Source organism: Hibiscus syriacus, unplaced genomic scaffold (genome assembly GCF_006381635.1).
Source record: "Hibiscus syriacus cultivar Baekdansim isolate YM2019G1 unplaced genomic scaffold, ASM638163v2 tig00002841_pilon, whole genome shotgun sequence".
Classification (NCBI taxonomy): domain Eukaryota; kingdom Viridiplantae; phylum Streptophyta; class Magnoliopsida; order Malvales; family Malvaceae; genus Hibiscus; species Hibiscus syriacus.
In genome coordinates, this window is record NW_024061948.1 from 1,176,007 (window position 1) to 1,201,226 (window position 25,220).

Consider the following 25,220-nt stretch of genomic DNA (forward strand, 5'->3'; position numbering starts at 1 on the left):
GACGTTATAAACTTTTTAAATTTACCTCCTTTTAATAATATTTTTTATTTAAAAAATCGAAATCCCACCTTTACTCGCTCTCTGTCTGCATTCTATCGATTTGAACTACAAATACTCTCTCTCTCTCTCTCCCTTTCTCAAATTCAAAGGAGGAGCCTTTCCACTTTTGTTTTTCTCAATAAATCTCAACTTTCAGCTTCAAAGTATATACAAGTTGAACCCAGAAAATTTCAGCTTCAGTTAAGTTGATCTTATTCATTGGCTCAATGTAAGTGTTTTTGGTTCGGTTAAAGATTTGGGTTTTTGTTTATGGGGTGTTTTATTGATTTTATGATGCTTTTTTCTTATCATTTTTTGAATTGTTTACATTGGGTGTGTTTGGTAGCTGAGAAAATTCGGGAAAGGGGGTATGACTTTAAGAATTTTGATTGTAGTGTTCTTCATGCAGCTTCAATGAAATTTAATTGCTTGGTTCATTATACAGGAAATATATCGTTTGATTTACTGACTTTGGGATCTGAGGTAATTATTATAGTGAAATGAGTGAATGCAATTAATCTTACATGTTTTAATCCCCCATTACTGTAGAAACTTAAATGATTAATGCTAGAATGTAGGTTTTAATCAGCATAGTTTTGATATTGTACCGGAATGTGTGGAATCAAGGATTTAGAGATGGTTTGTGTTTTCATTTAATGTTCTTCGGTTTTCGAGTTTGCTTCGACATTTTGGTTGTTTGAATTTCTGCAACGTGTCTTCAAGTGTGATGTGAAATGAAGTCTGGTATACATCATTTCTCGGTGTTAAACTTGATGCATATTTTGGACATCTTGAAGTCGAATTACTGATGCACATCGGATCTTTTATTTGTTTAATCGAATATGTTCTCAACTTTCGAACAATGGAGTTTATAGAAAAAGGAATTATCTCACAAATTCAAGTATTTTTAACATCTTACAGTGGTTTAGAATCTTGTAGGAGCTTATATTGTAGTGTCTGATTGTGTTATAAATTCAATACTTGGTAACTGAACGGTTCATTGTGTTTAACAACTACAGGAGAATTTGATTGGTGGACTTCGGTTTGTATTTCTCCTATAAGCAGAGTTCTCGGGGTTTCGCTTTAGTATGATGGGTGTCAACGCGGAAGGTTCAACGAATGGAGGAGGTTATGTAGGTGGATTCTTTCAGCTACTCGACTGGACTGCAAAATCGCGGAAGAAGTTATTCTCGAGCAAGTCGGATTTTCCAGGTATAACTGCCTTCCCAGTGCATTGTCACATGCATATTCAAGGGAAATTATGTTCATGTACCATAATAGTTTACATCATATGTCGTTTCTGATCGGTTTGTGTCTTCAAAATTTTAAGAGTGTTCGAAACAGGAAAAGAGAAGTGATGGGAACGTACCGATGACACATATTCATCTGGTGAGAACATAGCAATCTGAGATGATTTCGGGGTGATGGTTATATAAAACTGCTTTTACAATTGTTGTTGTGATTATTGCAGAAGGATGAGGATGAAACGGGAGCCAGGATGAGTTTCAAAGGAAGTAGTGATTATAGTTGTGCTTCTTCGGTTAGGGATGACGATATGTATGGACCAAAGGCCCCGAATGTAGTGGCTCAACTAATGGGATTAGATTCATTACCTACATCGTCTGAACGGTACTCCACCCTGTTTTTCGAAACTCAATCTCTTCGAGATGCTCATTTCCAAAACAGAAACCTTAATTATCATCATGATGAGCAAATAGTTTATCCATATGATCCATTCAACAAGATCAAGGGTGGCCCTGTGAGAAACTTTGCAGATTCGAAGCCTCGGAAAATGGTCAGCAATCCTATAGAGAAATTCCGAACCGAAAGTTTGCCTCCTAAGGCTGCTAAAACAATTCCAATTACACACCATAAGCTTTTGTCCCCGATAAAGAGTCCGGGGTTTTTTCCTACTGAGGATGCTGCTCATATAATGGAAGCAGCTGCTAGAATTCTCGAGCCTAGTCCCCATGTCATCGCTAGAGCCAAAATGCCACCGGTTGGATCGTCCTCAGTGCCCGTAAAAGTTCGTGATTTCAAAGAAAAATGGAGGCTGCGCAAAGAAAGCCTCCAGTTCAATCTTCTTCTGTGCCTGTGAAAGTGAGAGACTTAAAAGAGAAGTCTGAAGCTGCACATAAAACATCCCGGCTCACTGAAATGACTCGGAAGCCGGTTGAGTCGAATGCCGTCAAGTATCTTAAAGGACAACCGCTGAACGAGAGCTGGAATGGATTAACAGGCGTGCCATCATTCCGTACTTCCAATACGGAAGAAATTTCTCCTGTTCTAAATAGTGAGAGGAAATCTATTTCGCTTGCAATACAAGCAAAATTCAATGTGCAGAAAAGAGAAGGATTGGTTTCAAGAAGCCGCCGACATATGTTAGGATCAAAAGACGAGAGTGAGGTTAAGTTGAATGAATCCTTAAAGTATCAATCAAGTTCTCGAAAGAGTTTGCATAAGAATTCTTCGATGTGCAATGCTTCCGGTGCACTCAAGCTGAACAACCAGAAGCAAAATTGTATAATTGATAAAGACAAATTACCGTCGAAGCCTATAGGTTCCAACTTGAATGGTAGAAGAGTGCTCCCTGTGGATTCTGCTTCGGGGCGACGCAAGGTATCAGCTAAAACCGTTGGAAATTCCAAAACCGGGCCAAGGAAGTTCAGTGTAGGTGCAATGGATAGCGAACGAGGTCCATATTCTAGTTCGAAGAACCCAAGGAAGAAAAGATACATTGATAGAGATTTTGAGTTTCGGAAAATCAGGGTGTTGATAGCATGTTGATAGAAAAAAACAGAAAGGAAGACCATGCTGTTACCGAAAGAAGCCTCAGCTGGGTTGAAGATAGCAAGAAAGGCATGGATGTCGTTTCCTTCACATTCACTGCCCCGCTTACTCGATCATTGAAAACATCTACACAGATTGCAGAGAAAAACAATGGCATTCGCATGGATAACCGGGGTAAGCGATTGTTACCCGACACCGAGAGTATGAACTTGTCTTCATTGGGACAAAATGTGATAGGAGGAGATGCTTTAAGTATTCTTTTGGAACGAAAGCTTCTGGAACTAAACAATGCAATTGAATCTTCCTCTAAGAAATCTCTCAGATCTGAACCAGATTCAACTTCTATATCATTTTCGCAAGAACGAAACCTTTCCTCCTGCGATCTTCAACCGCTGAGATCGATACACAAGTTTCAGGTAAAGGACATGGTTTTCAATCGCTACTCGAGTTTTTGTTCTTTGGCTTGTAACACTGCTCATATGGAGCAAAACTATTACCGAAAACGATAACTAATGCTCATATGGAACATTCAGGGACTCGATGAGATGGATGGATGAATGCAGTAGTAGCACTCTTGATGCACGGCAACCTAGTCCGGTTTCTATCCTTGAACCTTCATTTTCAACTGAAAGCTGCAACTCCTCGGATAGCACGGATAGTTTCAGTATTGATGGTAACACTACCAACTCTTCGTATACGTTTCTTTTGTTAAATCCGCTCTTCAAGTTCTTTAAAGTTATACTGACATGCATCTATAATGCAATTTTCAGGAAGCAAGCGGTGTTCGACAATTCAAACTGCGGAAGTTCTTCGACTGAGTCCTTTAAAGAAGTTACGCACACTAGAAGCTGATACAGAGTTATCGGACTCGGCTTCTTCGATATCATCCGGAGCAGTGGCCAAAAGTAATCGTAATATTGTTGCTATGTCAGATCCTATAATATCAGTGAACTGGGAACTAGAATATGTGAAGTTGATAGTCTGTAATGTAGAATTGATGTTCAAGGACTTTGCCATAGGCCGAGCTCATCAAATTATAAACCCTTGTCTGTTCAATCAGTTGGAAAGACGAAGAAGCGATGGCGAGGAGGGTAAGCTAGAACGTAAGGTACTATTCGATTCGGTCAGTGAATGTCTCAACTCAAAATGCAGACAGTATGCGAGTGGGGGACACCGAACATGGGCCAAAGGGATGGCGATTATGAGAAGAAACAAGTGGTTAGCCGAAGAAGTACACAAGGAGATCTCAAGGTGGAGAGCCATGGGAGATTGTATGGTCGATGAGCTCGTCAACGACGACATGAGCAGCGGATACGGAAAATGGCTAGACTTCGAAGTTGATGCCTTTGTAGTTGGAGTAGACATTGAAGAACAAATTATGAATGCTTTGGTTGATGAAATGATTGGTGAAATTCTGCAGTTTTAATTGCCCCTTAGTCACTTGAGATGTCCGATATTGCCGAGGTCTAAGGACATGATGGTGCATTTGTATTTGGGGACAATGAGGGCCAAATATATACATTTTTCTCAATTCTATGCCAAATTGCAGATATATAAACAACCAAAAGTAGGGGAAATATTTTTATATCTACAATTTGCTAGCATTGAACTACCAATTAGTATTCATTTTTGGGCGACCATCCTCGTTAAGGATGCGTAGATTAACTATAATCATTAACCAATATAACCATTATATTTTATTGATTGATTAATTAAATTGTTAAGGCTAAACAGTCTCAATTAATGAAATTGCTAAAAGTGATGGTTAATCGTTACGGATTTTAATAAATAATTAACCAGTATTATATTATAGATATATTTTAAGGGAAATAAAAGTATGTGGTATTGTTATGTTCTTTAAACTAATATAACAGTGTATAAATGTCCTAATTACTATGTAATATTAGTATGTACTTTTTCTGAACTAAGCATAGAATTTGTGATCAAAATCTCTTATTTAGGTAGTCTCATTATGCTCAAAATAAAAAGTGAACATGTGAAAAAAGAAATTTGTAACTCATTACAGGTTAACTTGTAACTGAATCGTTAATAAGAATTAATCATTTTTTAACAGTTAAGATTAGTAAAATTCAATAATTGCAATAGTAATTAATCAAACTGTTTAGATTAAACGGTACGATTTATTGATCGTGAACACCCTAATCTTTATACTTAATCTAAGAACTAATAAGAAAATTTTAATTTACTCAAAGATTAACCTACATAATCTTATACAGAGATGCAGTGAAATGTCCGAATTTTGTTCGAATTTAATCTCGATTCGTAGACGACGAACTCCCATAATAATGACCACTTCTTCAAGGAAACGGCCACCAATAATATACATTATACAGCAGGAAAGGTTTATAACTCTTATCAATAGAATGGAAGAAAAATGGTTACACGCTGTATTTTGACTGTGATTCTCTTCAGTTGATCCATACGATTGTATCTCACCGGAGATCAACAACATCAGACTTTATCTTTGGGTTCATAAATACATGAGAGCAATGCCCGTAGATCGGTGTTCCGTCTGAAGGCTCCTCGTGCGGATGGAATCCTCGTTGCTGACAATTACGAATAATGGACACGCCGCCTGGATCGGACAGGTGAAAGATACCGTGTGGGCTGCAATTTGATGCAAACGCTTCATTAGCAGGTAAAGAGTATGCAAATGTCCAACAATTCATGTAATATCTTTTCGAAACTAACAGGGGACTATACATGTTGATCATCAGATTTAACCTACTTCTGATAATTTTCAACATCATTTAGCTTACAGAAAAATTGTTTGATTAAGAAACATGAATAATCCCCTCTACCCATTTTCATCGTCTAGACAAAATGAAGTTTTAGAGCAGAATATGCTTCTATGTACAGAGCAAGAAAAGACGACTCGTACTCGAGTAAAAGTACAATTTAATCTCTGTACCACAGAACTGAGTAATTTAAAACTTTTAAATTCGAAATTGGGGCGAAAAAGTCAAATCGAAAAAACGTTTACGAAAAACTGTCTAAATACTGAAGTGGACTCCTGAAATATCAAATACAAGTATCAAGCTACTCCGTTCTATGGCACGGGACTTCATGTAGAAAGATATATTAGTATCTCAAAACATGACCATAACAGAAAACATTTGTATTTTCACGTTTACTACTATTATATATTTCATTGAATTCAATGACATGATCATTAGGGGAAATGAGAATATACCTGGATGTATCGGTAGGGGCCATAACAATTGCAATTGCTTCCGGTAACATAATCTACAAAAGTTCGAGAGAAAAAATTGTCAAAAAAACAAATAATATGTAATTCATACATTTGAGAAGGGTACAAGGAACTAGATGTAGTAAGATTGAATTCACACAAGAAAAATGGAGTGTATACACAAACACGCATGCACAAATCAAGTATGAGTTCTTGTACCTGATACGAGTAATGAGTGTGAAGATCAACAGATGACATGAAACACGTCTGAGTTGGGTGTGTCTGAAAGAAAAAGCATTTAAAAGTTTTAGATGCGTAAAATTTGTCTACAAAACTGCACCCAGTCATTCAGATACGCACTAGGTTCTTACTACCTAACACACAAGCTAGAACTAACATAAATCCAGCTTCATGAAGGAGATTAAGAAATGCACTGAATATTACAACACCGTATAATGCTAATCAAAGGAAGAAAAAATAAATATCAAAAGGAGATTGAAAAGAAAAATTGAAAGCGAAAACAACAGACCCAAAAGAAGCATGAATTTCACCAAACCATATGTAGAGAACACTGAACTGCATTGGTGCAAGGCCCAAGAAAAAAATCCATTACAGGTAATAAACCAATTACATGCTAGAGTAGAATCTGCCTTTCATATATCTAGAAGTGTTTTATCCATTACAATTAAGTCAAGCTCAAGCAACCAAGATAAGCTTCAAACCACAAAATTATGTGTTAACTTCAAAATAAGGTCAAATTATGCTATTCATCTTTGCAATATGCAACAGCTGCAAATAATTATAGAAGTCCAACGACTCAACAAGATTTTGTGAAGAGAGGAAGAAGGCAGTTTGTGAAGAGGGGGAAGAAAACCTTCCTATTAGTTGAGTAATTAATATATGAAGAAAAAAATAATTAATCGGAAAATTTTGTAATCTATGAAGAAAACCCAAACTGAACACACCCAGATTTTTTTTTCTTTCAATATTTTCTCCAAAATAAATAATTACAGCTGATTCCAAGAAACCTTAGACAAGGTCTAAACTTCTACTTCTACAAAATTAAAATTGTGGGTAAAGACATGATTTTAAATACTAATCATCCAATAAATTAAAATAAAGTGTAAAAAAATAACACCTCGAGCCAAATTTTAAAGCACACACAACCCAGAAAAAATCCCAAAAAATGAATGAACTTTCCTAGAGGACTTGAGAGTTTCCAAAAAGGGTTAAGTAAAATGGTGGAAAATTTTAAGAAATTGAAAAAAGAAAAATTCTTTCTAAGATCCTAAAAAAGGTGCGGATCAGGCAAAATCCAAATTCAAAAGAGGTGAGAGTGAGGGGTCGATACAGTTAAAAGTTTTTTTGGTTTATTTATACACTTACTGGTAAACAAATTGAACCAATAAAAAAGAATCCTCTACACCTCTCTTGTGAAAGATAATGTTCAGTTCTTGGGTTTTCTTTTCGCATTTTTATCGCCTTTTTTTAATACCGACTTGGATAACATAAATGATGTGGTCCTTTTTGTTGTCATGCCGTGTCATCAGCTTCTTTTCACGTAATACAAAAAAAAAAACCACATCATATTAGTTAACAAAGCTTACAGTTTCTGCTAGTCTCAGGGCTTAAATTTCAAGATTTGAGAAGTACTACAAGGACTAAACTTGAGCAAAATGGAGTAAAGAGACCAAATCCACAACTATTGCATGGTACAAGGACAAATTGCATAATTTGACCTTAAAATAACATGTTTGTGTTCGCATGACTGCAATAGTGGAGTGATGCAGCAATGATAATAAGAAATAGTATTTTGAAATAGAATGCAGGATAAGTGAGCTTTTGCCTACCCCATGGTCAGATGTGTTCATCGAAAAAGAGCACATAGAGGAAAATAATATGTAATCACAAATATGCATTGAAAACTCAAGGCTTGTGAACTTACATGAATCCAACCCAGGGGAAACAGAGATAATTTATCTTGAACTTCAAAAATTTCTTCTTCGTTTAATGTTGAACACTGAAAAGTTTTTTAAAAAAAATCATTGCAACAGTAATAAAGAATATGGACATAATCATATTTCAACTCTCAGTAGAGTTAATATTAGTTCACAGGATCGAAATAAAATATATTAGAAAGAGTTAAACATCATACCGAATCTGAAGTGGATTCCTGCTTTGGGATTATAAGTGTGGTGATATGGAAAACCCTGTTTTTCTACAGTCAAAATCAAAAGTATAAACAACCTCCTGCAGAAACTTTGAAGCCCCAATTTCCTAACTCTCTCAAACTAAATGCTTATGAAGATTTAAATTATAGTTTCTCACCAATGATCCAGCCAGAACACCACATGTTTCTAAATTTTTTGCAGTATTTTCCTGAGCTAGACGTAAGAAATCCTCCATCATGCGCACTGGCTGCAGAATATGTCAACAATTCAAATAAAATCAATGTAGAAGACCAAAATCTTATAATCATAAAATTCCAACAAGTAATAGGGAAGAACAAGAATTTGACACAGTGGACATACAACATGTAGATGCTGGTATGAACTACTGTTTGGCATTCCATCTTGAGACGGCTTTGCTGGACCAGGTCTTGGATCAGCAACTTTTGATGGTGGTTTTGGAGCAAAGTCTTGATGGACTTGAGCAAGAACAGGAGGAGGAGGAGGTTGTTTGATACCGATAAACTGGAAGGGGTCCTCCTTTGCCTCAGTAATTAAAGGGTGACACGAACCTTCAGCAGGATTTAACCATCGACCATCATCTAAGGAGAGCACTGACTCCATTGCAGAACCAACCTGTCCTACATCACCATCTTTTACAGCCAGATTACCACATTGTCCAGTCTGATTCGACCTATAATAAATTGTAACAGCAAATAGAAAATGTTAAAGCAGCCACGTTGTAGCGACAAAAAACAGAAGTCTCAGCATATATTCTATCTTATTTTTGTCCAGAATATTTAAGGGAAAGGATTACATGATAATGGATAAGATAGAAAAGATTATCAGATTAAAGAAGAATGATTGGACTTTCTGGAAGCCTACCCTGAGTTTTCTGCAGGAACCAAGTCCATACTGCTTGGATATTGAACCTGCATTATATAGCATAATAGATGATTTGATGCAGGTTTGCAGTTAAGCATGAAAAAGAGATTAAACAAAAAATAGGGAAAGAAGATAGGAAGGGTGGGATATATAGCAAACAGAGGTTTACCTTTATCTCAGCACCAGGTCCAAGCCACTGGCCTCGAAGACCATTAGGACCAAGAAATGAGTGTCTAGACAATGTTTCTTTATTTGGAAGAGGCACATTAATAGACCTGAACATATCCAGTCCAGAAATGGTTAGAACATGTTAGCCTTAGAGAAAATGCTTTCAAATAATTAATTTTTTGTGAGGGGTTATTAAAAACACAAACAAATATGACAATGAGTAAAGACCAACAAAATCAAGATGCTGTAAAGCAGAAGTAACAAATGGAATTTTATGCCTGTTGGTACTTCTGAAATCAATTAATTCCTTTTCTAATAGGTATCAGCTAAAAGCACAGAGTTGAATTTTAATGGACCCAACTATACAACTGCTGATTTTCAGATTGCAAAGGTATGGCTTAGAGGATTCAAGTTCAAATCATCATTAATGAGAGGAAAAATAACTCACAACTTTTGGAACTGCTTGTCAATTTGATTACGATCGTTATTATACTTCCATGAAGATTGAAGAGCCATGTTGGCAGGCTGCATCCAAATAAAAAGGGAAAACGAGATATGATGTTAGGCATTCTATTAAAAAAAGCAAGCAAAAACAAGAAAACAAAACTGGACAACCAGGCGTACAGAAACAAGGAACAGATATGGAGATAACTGTTTAATGAAAATCAAATTGCATCCTCCGCTTATAAACGGATTAGTACCTGCTTAATATCTAAGCTCATATTAGACCCTTTATTTACATGGGGCCAGTCCAAAGGTGATGTCTTCTCAGAGCCATAGGAAGTGATTTCATAGCCATCAGATTCAAGCAATTTTGTCCCTGCACGAGGTCTATTTAGTTCTTCAACTCTCCTACGAACCTCTGGTTTTAGAGATTCAAGCTCATCAAGTACAGCTAAAAGCCTCTACAAATAAGGAACATTACAACCAAAACATCATTAATTACCATTAGAGCGGATTCACATCATAGCGCAACCAGAACAACAATTAAACCTCACCTTCCTATACTTAGCCTTTTCTTTCTGAAGCAAAACCTGGTAATCCCGATGAAAAGGTATAGTTTCCGATACCAGACTGATAAAAGAAATCACAAATAAGCTTAGACAAACTATTTTAGTAGCTTTTCTATATTCAATCCACACTAAGTTTCCCTCACCTTGAATATCTAAGTAGTATTATATACAAATCTACTATGTTCTTTTCGTCTCGGTAAATGCTAGCCTGAAAATTTAAAATTACATAAAAAAGTCGTAAATATACTTCAATTTTCAAGCTAACATAAATAAACGAAGCATCTGCAAGCCAATGTTACAAATTAAAGCTACTAAGCACTTAAATTACCACCATTTTCAAACATTAAGATAAATAATTACGGTAAATGAGCTAATCAAACCATCAAAACTATAAATTCGTTAGCAATTAAAACTTTATTGAACAAAAGGAGTGATTAAAACTGAGATTAAGCTAAAAGTAAACATTAAACGATCGTGAATTAGTAATTATTAAGGAAAAGAAGTAGGATCAGGGAAACAATTCGATGGCGAACCTGTTTGAGGAGATTATCGGCGATTCGATAATAATAATGGAGAGGAATTCGATTATCGACTTCGACTGTACGAGCCATCGCGTTAACATCGACCTTCATCTTTTTCTTTTAATTTTTCCCCGTCGCTCGCCGATGAATTGCCGTCGTCTTCCGGTTTTGATCCAAAGATCAATGGTTTGAACGTGTGGGCTAAGGAATTGAGATCGAAGAAAACTCTGTCGTTTTGAAAAATAATATTCCTTTCTTGATTTCTGTCGACACAATTTTATATAGGTAAAATATAGAAATAACCTGATTATTAACATTTTTCTTTCTTTTTGTCATCTGATTATAAAAGTTATAATATAGTTAAATCCATAAAGTAGGGTTTATATTCTAAATTTTAGATTTATAATAAAAATAAGAGAAAATAACTTTAGTAACCGAAGATGCCTTATAATATACGATTTTAACCAACTTTTTTTGGATTTGCGAAAATGACTAACAAATTCGCAACGCAAACTCCAATTTCGTAACACAAGTTCTAAAATCGCAACGCGTTTTTCCAAATTTGCAACGCGAATATGTAAATCGCAACTCGAATATGTAAATCGCAACGCGAATATATAAATCGCAGCACAGAAGTCAAATTCGTAACGCTAATTACCGATATAGGAAAACAGTACTATCGCAATCCGATTTTCGTTTTCGCAACGCGATTCTCCAAAATCACAACGCGAATTTCATTTTCGCAACGCTAATTACCTATAGCGGTAATTAGCGTTGCGAAATTCGAGTTGCAAATTTGCGTTGCGATTTACATATTATCATTGCGATTTACCTATTAGCGTTGCGAATTTGGAAAATCGTAACGCTATTCTCCAAAATCACAACGTGAATTTCATTTTCGCAACGCTAATTACCTATATCAGTCATTAGCGTTGCGAAATTCAAGTTGCGAATTTAGAGAATTCGCGTTGCGATTTACATATTATCATTGCGAAATTCGAGTTGCGAATTTGGAGAATTCGTGTTGCGATTTACCTATTCGCGTTGCGAATTTAGAAAATCGCAATGTGAATTTCGTTTTCGCAACGCTAATTGCCTATATCGGTAATTAACGTTGTGAAATTCGAGTTGCGAATTTGCGTTGTGATTTACATATTATCGTTTCGATTTACCTATTCGCATTGCGAATTACATATTATCGTTGTAATTTAACTATTCGCGTTGCGAATTTGACTTTGGCGATGCGAATTCGACTTTCGCGTTGCGATTTTGGAACTTGTGTTGCGAAATTGGAGTTCGCGTTGCGAATTTGTTTGTCATTTTCGTAAATAAATTTTTTTTGGTTAAAATCATATATTATAAGGTATTTTCGGTCACTGAAATTATTTTCTCTAAAAATAAATCTCTAAATTATATTCTAAATTAATTTAGATAAATATTTTTCGTTAAAAATAAGTGTCAAATATTTTTTTCTCTATTACACTTCTCGTTAAAAAATTATTAAATGACATATCACATTTATATTTTTTAAATTTATATATATTTTTTTTAAAAAGGTAAAAATATTGATTTTTAAATATATATATATATATATATATATTATTGAACAAATTACGTGTTTAGTATCTAAACTATTAATTTGTTCCATTTTAGTACCTAAACTTTTATTTATTTTAAAAATCATACTTAATATTTAGTTTTTGTTTTATTTTAGTACCCTTAAAGTTAAAAACTTAACGAATGGGCTCACGTGGTATAGCTCTGGTAGACGGATGACCAATCTGAACAATGGACCACGAGAGAATGACGAGTTGACCAACATAGTTTAGTTTCAAACCCATTGAACGATAGACCACGGAGATCAAAAGATGAAATTGAAGAGTACATCTTCGATTTAGGGAAATTAAAGTGTTTTCCGTTGAAACAGAATCCAAAATTATGTTTAGGTGATCGAAAATGTGAGAATTAAAAAGTTTGTGCCTTATTGACCGACAGATGCAACAACCAACAACTTTAGACATTAGATATGATTTAAAAAAAATACTAAAATATATTAAAATTAATAATTTAATTACTAAAAGCGTAGTTTACCCTACATTATTTAAACTTCCGTCCCCCTTGCAGTTTCGGCATAATAAGAAGCAGGCGAAGTAGCTATGCGCGTAGGGCTGTCCCCTTGATGTTGCCGAGGGGTCTTTTTTGTTTTGATCAAAGATGACTGACAACTGATAACTGAGATTCCAATGAGAGATTTTAATTTTGGGATTTTATTTTTGTAATTTCAGAATAATTTGATTTTTTTCTTAAAATTAATAATATTCTTAAATTCTTTTTAAAGAATAAAATTCTAAAAAAATATAAATGTGACATGTATCATTTGATTATCTTTTTGACGTCCGTTATACTAAAAAGTATAATGATGGAAACATTTGATATCTATTTTAAGCATTAGAATGACAAAGGCCCTTCTGTTACAGATACCTATTTTTTGAACATTAGGTACCGAACAGATTGATACAAAGGTTCAAATGCTGAAAAGGCCAAAGCCCCTTCTGTTTAACTAACACAATCTGCAAATGCGTACACAAAAAAAAAACGAATAAATTAAAAATAAACCCCTAGAAAGTATACATTTAAGTCATTAAACAATTGGCAAAATGATGCAATTAGTACAGAGATGGAAATTTCTTTTAACAATCAAACTTGGCCCCATGGTTTTACTATTACCTCTTGCACTCGAGGCAGTTTAATTATCATCGTCACTACTTATTTGGGATTCATCTTCTTCCCCATAAAGAATGTCATCTACATCATCATCGTCGTCTTCATCATCTTCACTTTCATCCATTGGATGATCACTAGTGGATTGTTGAATTTTGATCTGAGCTGCCTTGTCAATCTGTTTCGAAAAGATGAGAAATACAATCAAAACACAACAAACAATTTAATCCAAGTAGCAACATTAAGTTACCAACCTGTGTTGTTACAAGCTGCAATCGTCCAGATAATTGTAGCAAAGACTGAAGTGTCGACCCTCTCGATTTAGTATTCTGGAAAAAGAAAAGGGGCATTGTGAATCATGACTACAACTACTACATTAAACTCATTTTCTTAAGATAACAATGACAGGATAATTTCATGCAGGAAGATAAATGTTTAATGACTGGGTTCCTGAATGTCTGTTCCTCGTTCAAAGGTATTGGTCCTCTTTGAGAACCCATTGGCCCCTCATGGATTTGTAACTTGCAGGTGGCCTTCCTTGGTTAGAACCAAGGGACACTTGCGGGTGAAAAATACTCGAGAGGCTGGTGGGTCTCCAAAACGAACAATACCTTTCCTGGAACTCAGTCATTACCAAAAGAAAGCTTGCTACAGACAAAGGGTAGGGAATTTTCCTTCCACAACAGTTACCTTCAACAAGGAATTAAGCATCTGAGTTACAGGTTCTCGAGGCATTATAAAATGACCGTGAGTCGGTAATAAACTATATATCCACGGAAGAACATACTTTCCACTACATGACCTGTTGAAACAATAAAAGTGAATGTTCAAGCATATCATGTTTGTAGCTATTTACTTGCCAGAAGAAATTCAAGATTGTTCGATAAAACGAAATGAGCTTAAAATAGGGTAAAAACTCACTCTAAAACCAAGTTAATTGGACTTGGGTGTGAATATCAAATACGGGCATGTGCCCCACACATGTTCGATTTCCCCCCATATATTTGGAGACCTTCAAAGGTCATATCCCCGAAACCCATGTCTGATATGTGTTGCATACACATGTAAGAGATGAATATACCAAAAGAAACAAGAAAAGTTGGAGCAACATAGGTCTAGCTGCCTAGCAAAAAAAATAATGAAGCTTCATGCTTGGATCAAGCTTAAGATACTAAATGTGAGAATTTCTATTATCAGTCTACTGATATTCCAACTAGGAATATCAAATCATATTGATAGACTGGAATTTTACTAATATAAAATTCATCTCGCAGTGGAAGATAGCTATTTTACTCGAAATAGAGTGTATGTCAGATACGTGTATGTATCCAACATGGGTAGGTTCAGCTTATATATTATATATACACAAAAACACATACATACATTCCAAGTATTTGAAGATCCTTAGAGGATAGTTATTTTATCTGAACTCGAGCGAGTGTTAGACACGTGCACGTATCCAAAACAAGTATGTTTTGGCTTTTTTCTTCTTTTTAATAATGTTTTTCCATGTATTTGAAGATCCTTTTCATAACCAGGTCAGAATATGTGTCGGACACGAATTCTTCAAGAAAAATGAAGAAATCAAAGGATGATAACCTATTAACCCAGTTTTAACTGATTTTAATTATTTACCAGCGGTGTTGCTCTAACTCTTCATTTTTCTTGAAGTACTTGTTTTCCAACATCCATGACCAATGCATATACCAACACGGGTATGGGGATATAACTCTCTAATGATCCTCCAAATACAAAGAGGAACTTAGATAAAATTGAATATACCCGTATGGAAACATATGGGTATCCAACACTCACATCAAAGGTCCGAGTAGCATAGGTTATCGGTATATAAAATGTTAGAAGGTAGAGAATGCAAGCAACAAAGACTTAACCAGACCTTGATTGCCACAGTTTCATCAAGTTTTCAAGCAACTTATGAGCATCACCAGGCTCCATAGAAGAAATAGCTGCTCTCATCTGATAATTTAATACAAAAATTAGCTAAATGAAACAAATTAAATCTTAATTAAAAATAAAATCGAGAGATATTTGCAATGATAAAACATAATTTGCTTCTTTATCAACTGAATACGAACCTTCTTTGGTGGCAAATTAGCTTCAAGATTAATACCATCAAATAGTATAGAATCAAGCGGATAGCTACATGTATCAAGTATTCCTAATGATGTTAACTGGTCCTCAATGCAAGGTGCTTTTGAACCTGCTTCTAATTTCATCGAGTCATCTGCATAGACCAGAACAACAAAAAAGTCAATAGTGGCACACTAACATTGGAAAAAAACAAGGATTCATGTTGCTTCCATCCAGTTCTTTGTTTCAATTTGTTTTCTATTATTGAACTGTGTATACAGCATTGATTTTCCAGCTTATGGCACATTGTTAAAGATTAAGCTCCAAGCACTTGAAAATTTGAATGCTAAATTACCTTTTCCATCTATGAGTTCCAGTTGGCTCCCAGGTTTGAAGGAATCATTCATTACATCGTTAGCACTGACTGCCAAACTTCTATGTTTATCCTCTTTTTCCTCATGAAGATGAAAAATCTTTGGGATCGGAAGTGCAGCATCCTCAGCATTTGCACGATCCAATGCAAATACTATTTACATAATACGAAATCAGCTATCATGCAAAACTGATCAACGATAACATAACATGATTCTATATATAGACTCACAAGCATCAAACCCGAATTGAATACAAACAAGAAATTAGCATTAGAAGTCTACATAGCAAAAAATAAAATAAAAGAAGCATTTAAGTAATCTACCGCGAGAAATTGAAAACAAAATAGGAGATGATAAACAGAAATAAAAGATAAATAGAAGGTTTTTTTAGGGCGGAGGGGGGAATTGAACCAGGCAAAAGGGCATTACCAATTTTGCACCCCCAACAAATAAAATACAGAACCATAATGTTCAACTAGATGAATCTGATAAATCAAGAAAAATAATTAAAGGTCCAATTCTTTTGTATTGAGGGGTTCTGCAAGAATGGAAGGTTTACAACACATTGCCAAATGATTCAGAAGTTAGTATTCCAGCATAAGCAAGAATTATGGTCACATGTACCTCTATTCTGTGCATCGAGTCCTTTCTTCAATTTGTTAAGGGATTGGCTCCTTGGTAAAAGGACCCCATCCTGAGAGCTACTCAACAATATGTCCGAGCCATATTGCACCAAAATTTTCTGAAACAATGGCTTTACCAACAAACCATTGGCAAGAAACACATGCACGGATTCCGGCTTGGGAACGCCTTGCAATTTTGCAGCAAATATTGTAGGCATTACACCTTTGTGAGGTTTAGATATACCATCTTCCAAAGATATTGAAAGTTTTGTGGGCTTGGCATTGCACAATGTCTCAACATCCTGACCATACCAAAAATAACAAACACCAGTTTCTGAAATTGCAAAAACATAGATCTCCTCGTTAACACATATGCTATCTATGAAGACAGCAGGGTGATCCATAGCTAAAACACAACTAGCGGACTGCTTTTTGCCGCCTTGTGCTTTCCATACAGCTATATATCTTTCAGCAACAGCAGATGATAGGATAAATTTTCCATCTTCAGTAAATATCATGCACCGAACAGATCCCTATGAATTTAAAAACAACTGATTAAGTAATGGCAAAAGGAAATAAGATTACAAGACAGACTGTACATCTCCACATAACAGGAAAAAGTTGACCACAAAAGGCACATAAACTTGAAAACACTTACAGGATGTCCCGTAAACTTCTGTATCTTTTTGTGATTATAACAATCAAAAGTCTTCAACTGTGCAGCTGCAGTGACTAACGTCTTGCCATCTAAAAAAAAGGGTTGGAATCCAAGTTAAAGCATTAGAAAAATGAAACAAAAATCAAAACCTGGAAAAAAATGATTTCAATCTAACACAAGCAAGGGAAGCTCCCATAAGCTATCTCATATGTTCTATGACATTTGATGTTTAGGAATATGCAAACAAGTTGGTTTTATGTGGCAGACTCCCACTATCACTCATTGGCCACTACCATAGCAACCTATGTCCGGTATACTAAAGCATTAATGCCTAGTAAAATAAATACCATCGTCTAAGACAAAGTCCATATCAATATGATGAATTCGGCATGAAGTACATCATGATAGAGTAGAAATCAAAAGCAGAGCACCAAAAGTGCTGCCAAAAACACCTACCTGATGAGACAGTCATACAGGATATGGACTTTGTTGAAGCTCTGAACTTCCCCAATAGGTTTCCGGTCAGTGAATCAATTTTGCAAACCATCCCATCAGCCCCAGCACTATAAATACAAGAGCCATTTGTAGCAAATGCAATTGAACTGACACCCCTGTGAAATAGTATGAGAGAAAAAATTAGCAGAGAAAACAATACTAAGCAATAATAGATCAGGACTAAATGACAAATGCATTCATCCATTAATCATGAGCTCATTACAATACACTAGAATCTTGTTCAGTTCTTGCAGAATGCAAAATTACTATTTTTTTTTTTTGATAGAAGATGAGGCCTCGTAAAAAACCCCCTTTATTTTACCCTCCATGTTATGAAAGTAACATGAAGGGCCTTGAAAGGAGGAAAAGAGCGCCTATAGTTATATTAACCAATAGAATAGTACATAGCCAGCCCTTTCAACAACCAACACTTCCCAAAACACATAAGACTTAAAAACCACTATCAGCTGGACAACGTAGTCACTAGTACCATAAGACTGAAAACCAAAAACTGCATAACAAAATGAAACATACACACCAACTCCCCAAATAGAAGAAAGCAAATCAACCTATACCATCCTTAGCTAATCTGTCCGCTTCCCAATTAGCAGCCCTCGATATAAGCCTTAACGAAATGTCCAACCCTTCCAAATTAGAGACTATCTCCTTCACCAATGGTTGGAATAAAGGGGTGCTTAGTTCCGGATTTTTGATCCACTTCAGCGCGTTGGATGAATCAGATTCTAAAATAATCCTCTGGTTACAAACCCCATCAGAATCAATAAGCAAGCTCAACCCCCTCTTAATCGCCAGAAGTTCTGCCATAATCGGGGGACCTCCCCCAACATTTTCAGCAAACCAATGACTCAACTTACCACTGCTGTCCCTAATCAGGCCTCCTATACCTCCTTTGCTCCACCCCTTCTCCATTGCTCCATCAACATTAATCTTTATGAACCCAACTGGAGGAGGAACCCAGCACGAAGGTTTGGATCTTACTTTGTGGCTGACCATTGAATCAGCAAGTGTTAAATCACCCACCAGAGAATCAAAAGGAATCTGCGAATCAAAACTAGCAGCAAACCAAGAAACTATTCTAAACCGAGCAATAAAGAACAACAACACCACATCCAACTTCCCTTTCTTAAAAATAACTTCATTCCTAATTTTCCAAACCGTCCACAAGACTGCCCTTGGAATGAATTTCCAAATAATAGAATTCGGAAGAAGCTCGTCCCACTGAGTGATGCACTCTAAAGGTTTACTAGGAATCACCCAATCAACATCCCACAAATTCAAAAATCTGACCCACAGTCCCCAAGCAACCTCACAATGCAGAAAGAGATGGGGAACCGATTCACCAAATCTGCCACACAACGGACATAAGGGATCTTCAATTCCAGCCACTCCACGCTTTAACAATTCCTCCTTAACCGCCACTCTCAGATGAACTACTTGCCATAAAAAGGTTTCAACACGGGGAGGTGCTATCCCTACCCAAATATTTCTGTCCCAAAAATCCTGATTCCCCTCAATACCATCCGAGTCAAAGAAACTCTTGATACATGAATTAGTAGAGAAACAGCCCTCTCCATTCCCTAACCAAATCCAACAGTCTTCCTCATCATGCGACAAATAGGAGTTGTTCAACAAAGAAATCAGATGCAACCATTGGTCGACCTCCCAATCCACCAGATTCCTCCTGAATTGAATATCCCACACCCATCCTGCAGCATTACTCTCCCTAAATTCCACTACTTTCCCCTCTTTATTCATCGAAAGAGTATACAATCTCGGGAACAAATCTTTGAGGGGGGCTTCACCCAACCAAGCATCATTCCAAAAAGCCACAGAATGGCCATTTCCAGTTTTCCACCTCAAATTACTCCTAATACAGACACCAAATCCATCAATAGAAAAGAAGTTATTTATCACTCCTCTCCATATCCAGGAGGCACGAGCAGTCAAAGAACTCTCAACCTTTTTGGAGTTCGGGTCCAAATTATTAATACAACAGACTACTCTCTTCCACCAAGAATCCTTTTCAGAGGCAAACTTCCAAACCCATTTTCCCAACAATGCTCTATTCAGAATAGCTAAGTTCGGGATCCCTAGACCCCCCAACCTTCTCGGCTTACTGACCAAACCCCAATTCACCCAATGTATGTTTCTTTTATCATTCGACCCCCCCCCCATAAAAATGCTGCCATTATAGAGTTTAGTTTTTGCAACACCGCTATTGGAATTCGAAATAAAGATAGGAAATAAGTGGGAAGAGAGCACAAAACAGATTTGATCAACACCACCCTCCCTGCTAATGCTAGAGAATTCACCTTCCAGCCCGACAACCTATTATAAAAATTCTGCACTATTGGCTCCCACATTGCAACAGAATTTCTCCTAGACCCCAGAGGCAGGCCTAAATACTCAGCTGGGAACTTACCCACTGAGCAGCCAATTTCCTTAGACCAGTCAACAATCGCATCCTCCTCAATATTGATTCCGTAAATTTTGCTCTTGACTAGATTAATCTTCAACCCCACCAATAGCTCGTAAATCAAAAGCACCCTTCTAACATTCTTCAAATCCCGGATTGTAGCCTTTAAAAAGATAATAAGATCATCCGCAAATTGTAGGTGCGATAACTTGAATCGACGATCATTGGCTCCCAACTCAAAACCCGAAAACAGTCCCAAATCCACTGCTTTAGTTAACATCAAATGAAGCAATTCACCACCCAAATTAAACAGCAAGGGTGATAACGAACATCCCTGTCTAAGACCTCTTTTTGTATGAATTTTCTCAGTAGGAGTCCCATTCAGTAAAACAGAAACTGAAGCAGTTGACATACACTGAAACATCCAAGAACGCCATTTTTCGCCAAACCCCATTTTACCCAAAATTTTCAGCAAAATCCCCCAGTTAACGGAATCATATGCTCTCTTAAAATCCACCTTAAAAACCATCCCCTTCAACCCTTTCTTCCTCCAAAAGTCGATCCCTTCATTCGCTATGAATGAGCAGTCCAGAATGCTCCTCCCTCGGATAAAAGCAAATTGGGACGGACTAATAATGTCATTAATGCATAAACTGAACCTCCTAGCCAAGACCTTTGACAAAATTTTATATAGCCCTCCCACAAGGCTAATTGGCCTAAAATCCCCCATCCCCTCCGGGTTAATCTTCTTAGGAATAAGCGAAATAAAAGAATGGTTCACCTCTGGATCCCACTCCTTCCCCTCGAAAAAATCCCTAAAAAACAGCATAATACCCTCTTTCAAACTAGGCCACGATATTGTTGTCTTGTTAGATTTGGGACACATCAATTCGCTCATAATCAAACTGAGATATTAAATTCCACAATTTCCTGGGATATCATTTAAGGGAGGTGAAAATTTCAGATGTTTTCATATTTGTATACAGTATTAATGGAATTCCATCTATTATTCACAGTGAATTCACTTTGACATGAATTTCCACTTCCACTTCAGATAATTGCTATATCATATTAGATGCTTTGGGGTTCAAAGGTAAACTAGGGAACCAAAAATGAATTCAACAACATGTGCATACCCAGGATGGCAATCACTAACTTTCCACTTCAACTGACCAGCTGACACATCAAGTGCTAAGACATCGCCACTTCCTGTTCCCAATACGAGCAAAGAACTTCCAAGTTTCCTTTTCTTCTGCAAAAATTAAGGGTTTTGGTTCAAATGTGAGTTTATCATAGAAGGCATGTCATCAAAATTCTGCAAAATTTTTTATTAACATAAAAATGACAAACCTTTTTCTCAAAAGACAACCACTTCATACATTTGTAATCAATCGAAAGATGCCCTCTTTCTGCCTTAGCATATATGTTTGTTGCTTCACTTGATACAATGTTTGCAAATTCAGTTTGAATTTGACCCTTCAAAGTGTCCCAAATCTAACAAGACAACAATATTTCTTTTAGATAAGATGCATAATTGTTCACAATGAAGCATAAAATGCAACCTCTAGTTAGCAAAGTCATCATCAATCAATTGCTCTTGAAATAATTTTAGATACCTTAATACGACCATCTCCAGAACTAATAGAAAAGTAGTCCAATGAAGGACTAAATGCTGTCAAGATATCTCTGATGTTCGAGGATCCCATATCCTGGTCTATCAAAAGGCAAACTGCATTAGCATATGCAAAAACACAAATTTCTCAATTCAAAAATCAAAATAGATAAAACCCCAAATCGCAAAGTTTTAGCTGAAGACACAACCAAAGAGAAACACAAGGAATACCCAAATAAGAATTTAACAGAAAAATCCAATTCATGGATTAAAATTAAGAACATCCCCCCATGAAAGCTAAACTTTCAATAAGAGTTACTCATAGTAAATAATAAGCTTCAGAAAGGGTACAAAAAAGAACGAAGATAAACTCCAATGGTTTCTAAATGAGGCTTCAAGTTCTTCAACAAAGAGCTTTATTTGTTATTCTATTAAGCTTACAAGTGAGTTTCCAATACCGGTGGCCGTTGAGGACCTCAATAGCGTGTAAAAAAATCACATCAATAGCAGAAGCAGTTGGCGGCGATAAATAGTAGTGCAAAGGGAAACAGCAGGTAACATAACCATAATTCAAAATCTCATGACTCAAGTAGAAAGAATGTCCGAGTAAAATTCAGGGTTTCAGAAACTTAACTTACTTAATTTCCTGGCTTGAAGGGTCAGGGGCTGAAGGAGGAGGAGAGGCTTGTTCGGCGGCGGGGATGTGCAAGGAGATGTTTAATTTAAATAGCTTAATTTAAACCTTAAAAAAACTTTATATATAATTTTATGGGTTAACTACACTAATGATCCCTTTAATTTGTTATATCTTATTTTTATCACTTATTTTGAAAAGATAGCATTTTAGTCACTTACATTTGCTCCTTCGCGACGTTCATCAATCAATCTTCCATGATCAGGTAGACTTTGCTTTCTCTAAGCCTTTTTGTGACCCTAATATACTTTCTGACTCATATGTTGAATTGTGAAGCATTCGAATAATCTTTTGACGTCAATGTCATTGAGATTTATTTTGCTGAATGAATATTGTTTACCAGCTCTTCCTTTTACTTTTATTTTGGCCTGAAATTTATGGGCTTTCGAATATTTTCGTCATTGAAAGTGAAGAAAGTAACAAGTTGGACCATGCTTCTCCTCTTTGTACTGGTCATGAGTCGGGTTAAACCGGATTTAACAAAACTTTATTTGATCTAAAATTTCACCTAAATTTTAAGGTAAAATCTGCTCCCGTGCCCAAACTGATTTTATCCTTCAAAATATTTCACTTTGGCCCAATTTTCTTAAAATAAATCTTTCAACTCGAACCTGAATTTTCAAAAAGAAAAATAGAATCAAATCTAAACCCATCAAATTCGGATAAATATCATCCCTAATCTTAGAGGCCTAATAGCATACAAAATGCCTGAAGTAATATTAAAACTAGTAAGTAATTATCTGGTCCATTATTTTTTCACTTTCGTTGTTATAACATATAAAAAATGTCTTTCACTCTTATCACACCAATTGTCGGTAATGATGGGAACAAATGAATTACAATGAGAATAGGCGGTTCATCCCTTCTAATTTGAGCGGAGACTCACAGTCGATAATGGACCAATCGTTGTCGATAAAGATAATATATAGATAATGTGAAGATGAAGATCCAGGGAGAAAAATATATTTTCCACTCGGATATCATAGGCTGATAAAATAGGTATATTTAATTGATGTGATCAATCGTCAATTGATTTTGATTCTGACAAATTATGTTGGATCCACTAAGGGTGCGTTTGGTTCACGGAATGTAAGATTACCAGTGGGAATAAATGATTGTCAGGGAATAGGATTACTGGGAATGTTGTATTTTGTGTTTGGTTGGTTTAGCAGAAATGTAAAATTACCGTGTTTGGTTAAAGGAATAAAAGATTATTAGAATGTATATTTGACCAAATTGTTCTTATTATATATTTGTATAATATTACAAATTGTAAAATATTTATATATTTTCTTTAAAAAATTAAATTCATAATATTTATATAATTTTTTACAAAATTAAAAATATAAAAAATGTTTAATGAAATGGTAAATTTTTTTAACCCCATAACTTTATATAAAATTTTAATTATAGATTATTTTTTGTAAATCTAAAATAATTTAAGGATAAATTTGTAATTTAATCTTCGTAGAATTTTTAGTATTCAATGACAGAAGAAGGATATTTTTGAAAAAAAATAAAAATTTAAGGGCATTTTAGTCCAAAGTGCCGGTAATGTTACAATACCTAAGAGAATGGAGGTAATGACATTCCTGATAATATACCCAAAAAATCTACTATTGGTAATAAAACATTACCGAGAATGAGATTCCCGGCCAACCAAACATGAGAATGTCCCACAATCCTTGAACCAAACACCCCCTGACAGTTATGTCAAATGATTTTGGTTTCCCAAGAAATATAAAGCTCTTAGTGCTCTATGTCTCATGTCCGAAGATGTTTCCTTACATGAGACTTTTCTCCTAAGAAACCGTTTGGAAGTCTTGATAAATTAGAATACATACATTGATCAAGCTTTAAAATGTTTATATTAATTCGTGTATGCTTATTTAATATCGATGTCTTGATAAATTATAATACATACATTGATCAAGCTTTAAAATGTTTATATTAATTCTTGTATGCTTATTTAATATCGATATTCTCCCTCAGTATCAATACGAAGAAAAGAGTATCAATATTCTTTTACGAGAATCGATACTCACTATGTTATATAACAACAATTTTCGAATGAAATATAAGAAATATCGATATTACTCTAATGTTGTTAATAACAATTGTCGGAGCAATATTTATTGTGAAAAAATCTCTCTTCAACAACTTTGTTAAGTTCCACTATCACCAAGACAACTATAAATCAAAGAAAGATATGGTTTAAAGTATTTAGAGTGGAAGTTTAAATTTGCACATATATTTATCTTATGAAATTTTCTTTATTTACTATTTATAATTTTCTTTTGAAATTATTAGATCATATATTTTCATAAAAATTACTATAAATTAGTAAATTTGTTACTTTTTTAACGCGCATAGTTAAGGTAATGAACTAGATTTTGTTTACAAATTGAATCGCTCTAAAATTATTTGTGTTACTTATTATTATTTACAAAGCTTTCGTTGATTTTTAATAGTCAATTCAAACTCCTTTTGACCACATTTGTTAATCAGTTAATTCAACAGACCTAAAAACAAAGACAACATCATTGATATACCAGTTTACTATATGTATAAAATAAATATTATATTTTACGATGATTTATCAAAATAGCTAATTCAAATAAAACAAAAGGAGTAAGTTAAAGTCAGTCATCAACTTTCTAGGTTTATAGAATGACTCCAAACTTCTCAAACTTTGCACTTTTGCTCCTATTTTTTTGGGT

At 35.3% G+C, this 25,220-nt stretch overlaps 5 protein-coding genes across 8 annotated transcripts in view; 3 read left to right on the forward strand and 2 right to left on the reverse strand.

The window, feature by feature from the left end:
* LOC120159592 (chitinase-like protein 2) overlaps positions 1–25,220 on the forward strand; it is a 39,726-nt gene that overhangs the window by 14,117 nt on the left and 389 nt on the right. Inside the window, exon 6 of the mRNA XM_039170171.1 lies at positions 11,470–11,476. The gene's annotated coding sequence lies outside the window, so the exon portion shown is untranslated. The remainder of the gene's footprint in view (positions 1–11,469; positions 11,477–25,220) is intronic.
* LOC120159262 lies at positions 1,102–2,165 on the forward strand. The gene is made up of 3 exons (XM_039169898.1): positions 1,102–1,251; positions 1,370–1,428; positions 1,511–2,165. Exons 1-3 carry the CDS (start codon positions 1,128–1,130, stop codon positions 2,135–2,137), a joined length of 810 nt encoding a protein of 269 aa, XP_039025829.1. The 5' UTR covers positions 1,102–1,127; the 3' UTR covers positions 2,138–2,165.
* On the forward strand, positions 2,901–4,332 carry LOC120159603. The gene is made up of 3 exons (XM_039170182.1): positions 2,901–3,238; positions 3,363–3,502; positions 3,600–4,332. The coding sequence occupies exons 1-3, from the start codon at positions 2,901–2,903 to the stop codon at positions 4,253–4,255; spliced, it is 1,134 nt and encodes a 377-aa protein (XP_039026113.1). The 3' UTR covers positions 4,256–4,332.
* LOC120159215 (AMSH-like ubiquitin thioesterase 3) lies at positions 5,073–11,030 on the reverse strand. Its single transcript, XM_039169854.1, has 14 exons — positions 10,808–11,030; positions 10,418–10,482; positions 10,260–10,335; positions 9,963–10,166; positions 9,710–9,786; positions 9,263–9,368; positions 9,094–9,140; positions 8,572–8,902; positions 8,369–8,458; positions 8,196–8,258; positions 7,986–8,060; positions 6,260–6,322; positions 6,044–6,096; positions 5,073–5,457 (listed from the first exon to the last, which is right to left on the reverse strand). The coding sequence occupies exons 1-14, from the start codon at positions 10,904–10,906 to the stop codon at positions 5,283–5,285; spliced, it is 1,524 nt and encodes a 507-aa protein (XP_039025785.1). The 5' UTR covers positions 10,907–11,030; the 3' UTR covers positions 5,073–5,282.
* Positions 12,445–22,505, reverse strand: LOC120159186 (WD repeat-containing protein 43-like). Of its 4 annotated transcripts, none has more exons than XM_039169840.1 (14): positions 22,439–22,479; positions 21,811–21,902; positions 21,545–21,688; positions 21,331–21,446; positions 17,719–17,873; positions 17,263–17,351; positions 16,606–17,137; positions 15,963–16,133; positions 15,613–15,761; positions 15,414–15,493; positions 14,207–14,318; positions 13,771–13,845; positions 13,499–13,694; positions 12,445–12,456 (listed from the first exon to the last, which is right to left on the reverse strand). In XM_039169840.1, exons 2-13 carry the CDS (start codon positions 21,898–21,900, stop codon positions 13,542–13,544), a joined length of 1,866 nt encoding a protein of 621 aa, XP_039025771.1. In that variant the 5' UTR covers positions 21,901–21,902; positions 22,439–22,479; the 3' UTR covers positions 12,445–12,456; positions 13,499–13,541. The 4 variants fall into 4 exon arrangements, with proteins under 4 accessions (XP_039025771.1, XP_039025777.1, XP_039025774.1 ...); XM_039169846.1 differs by lacking the exon at positions 12,445–12,456 and adding an exon at positions 13,403–13,413 and having other exon boundaries at positions 13,523–13,694; positions 22,439–22,480; XM_039169843.1 differs by lacking the exon at positions 12,445–12,456 and having other exon boundaries at positions 13,420–13,694; positions 21,811–21,908; positions 22,445–22,505.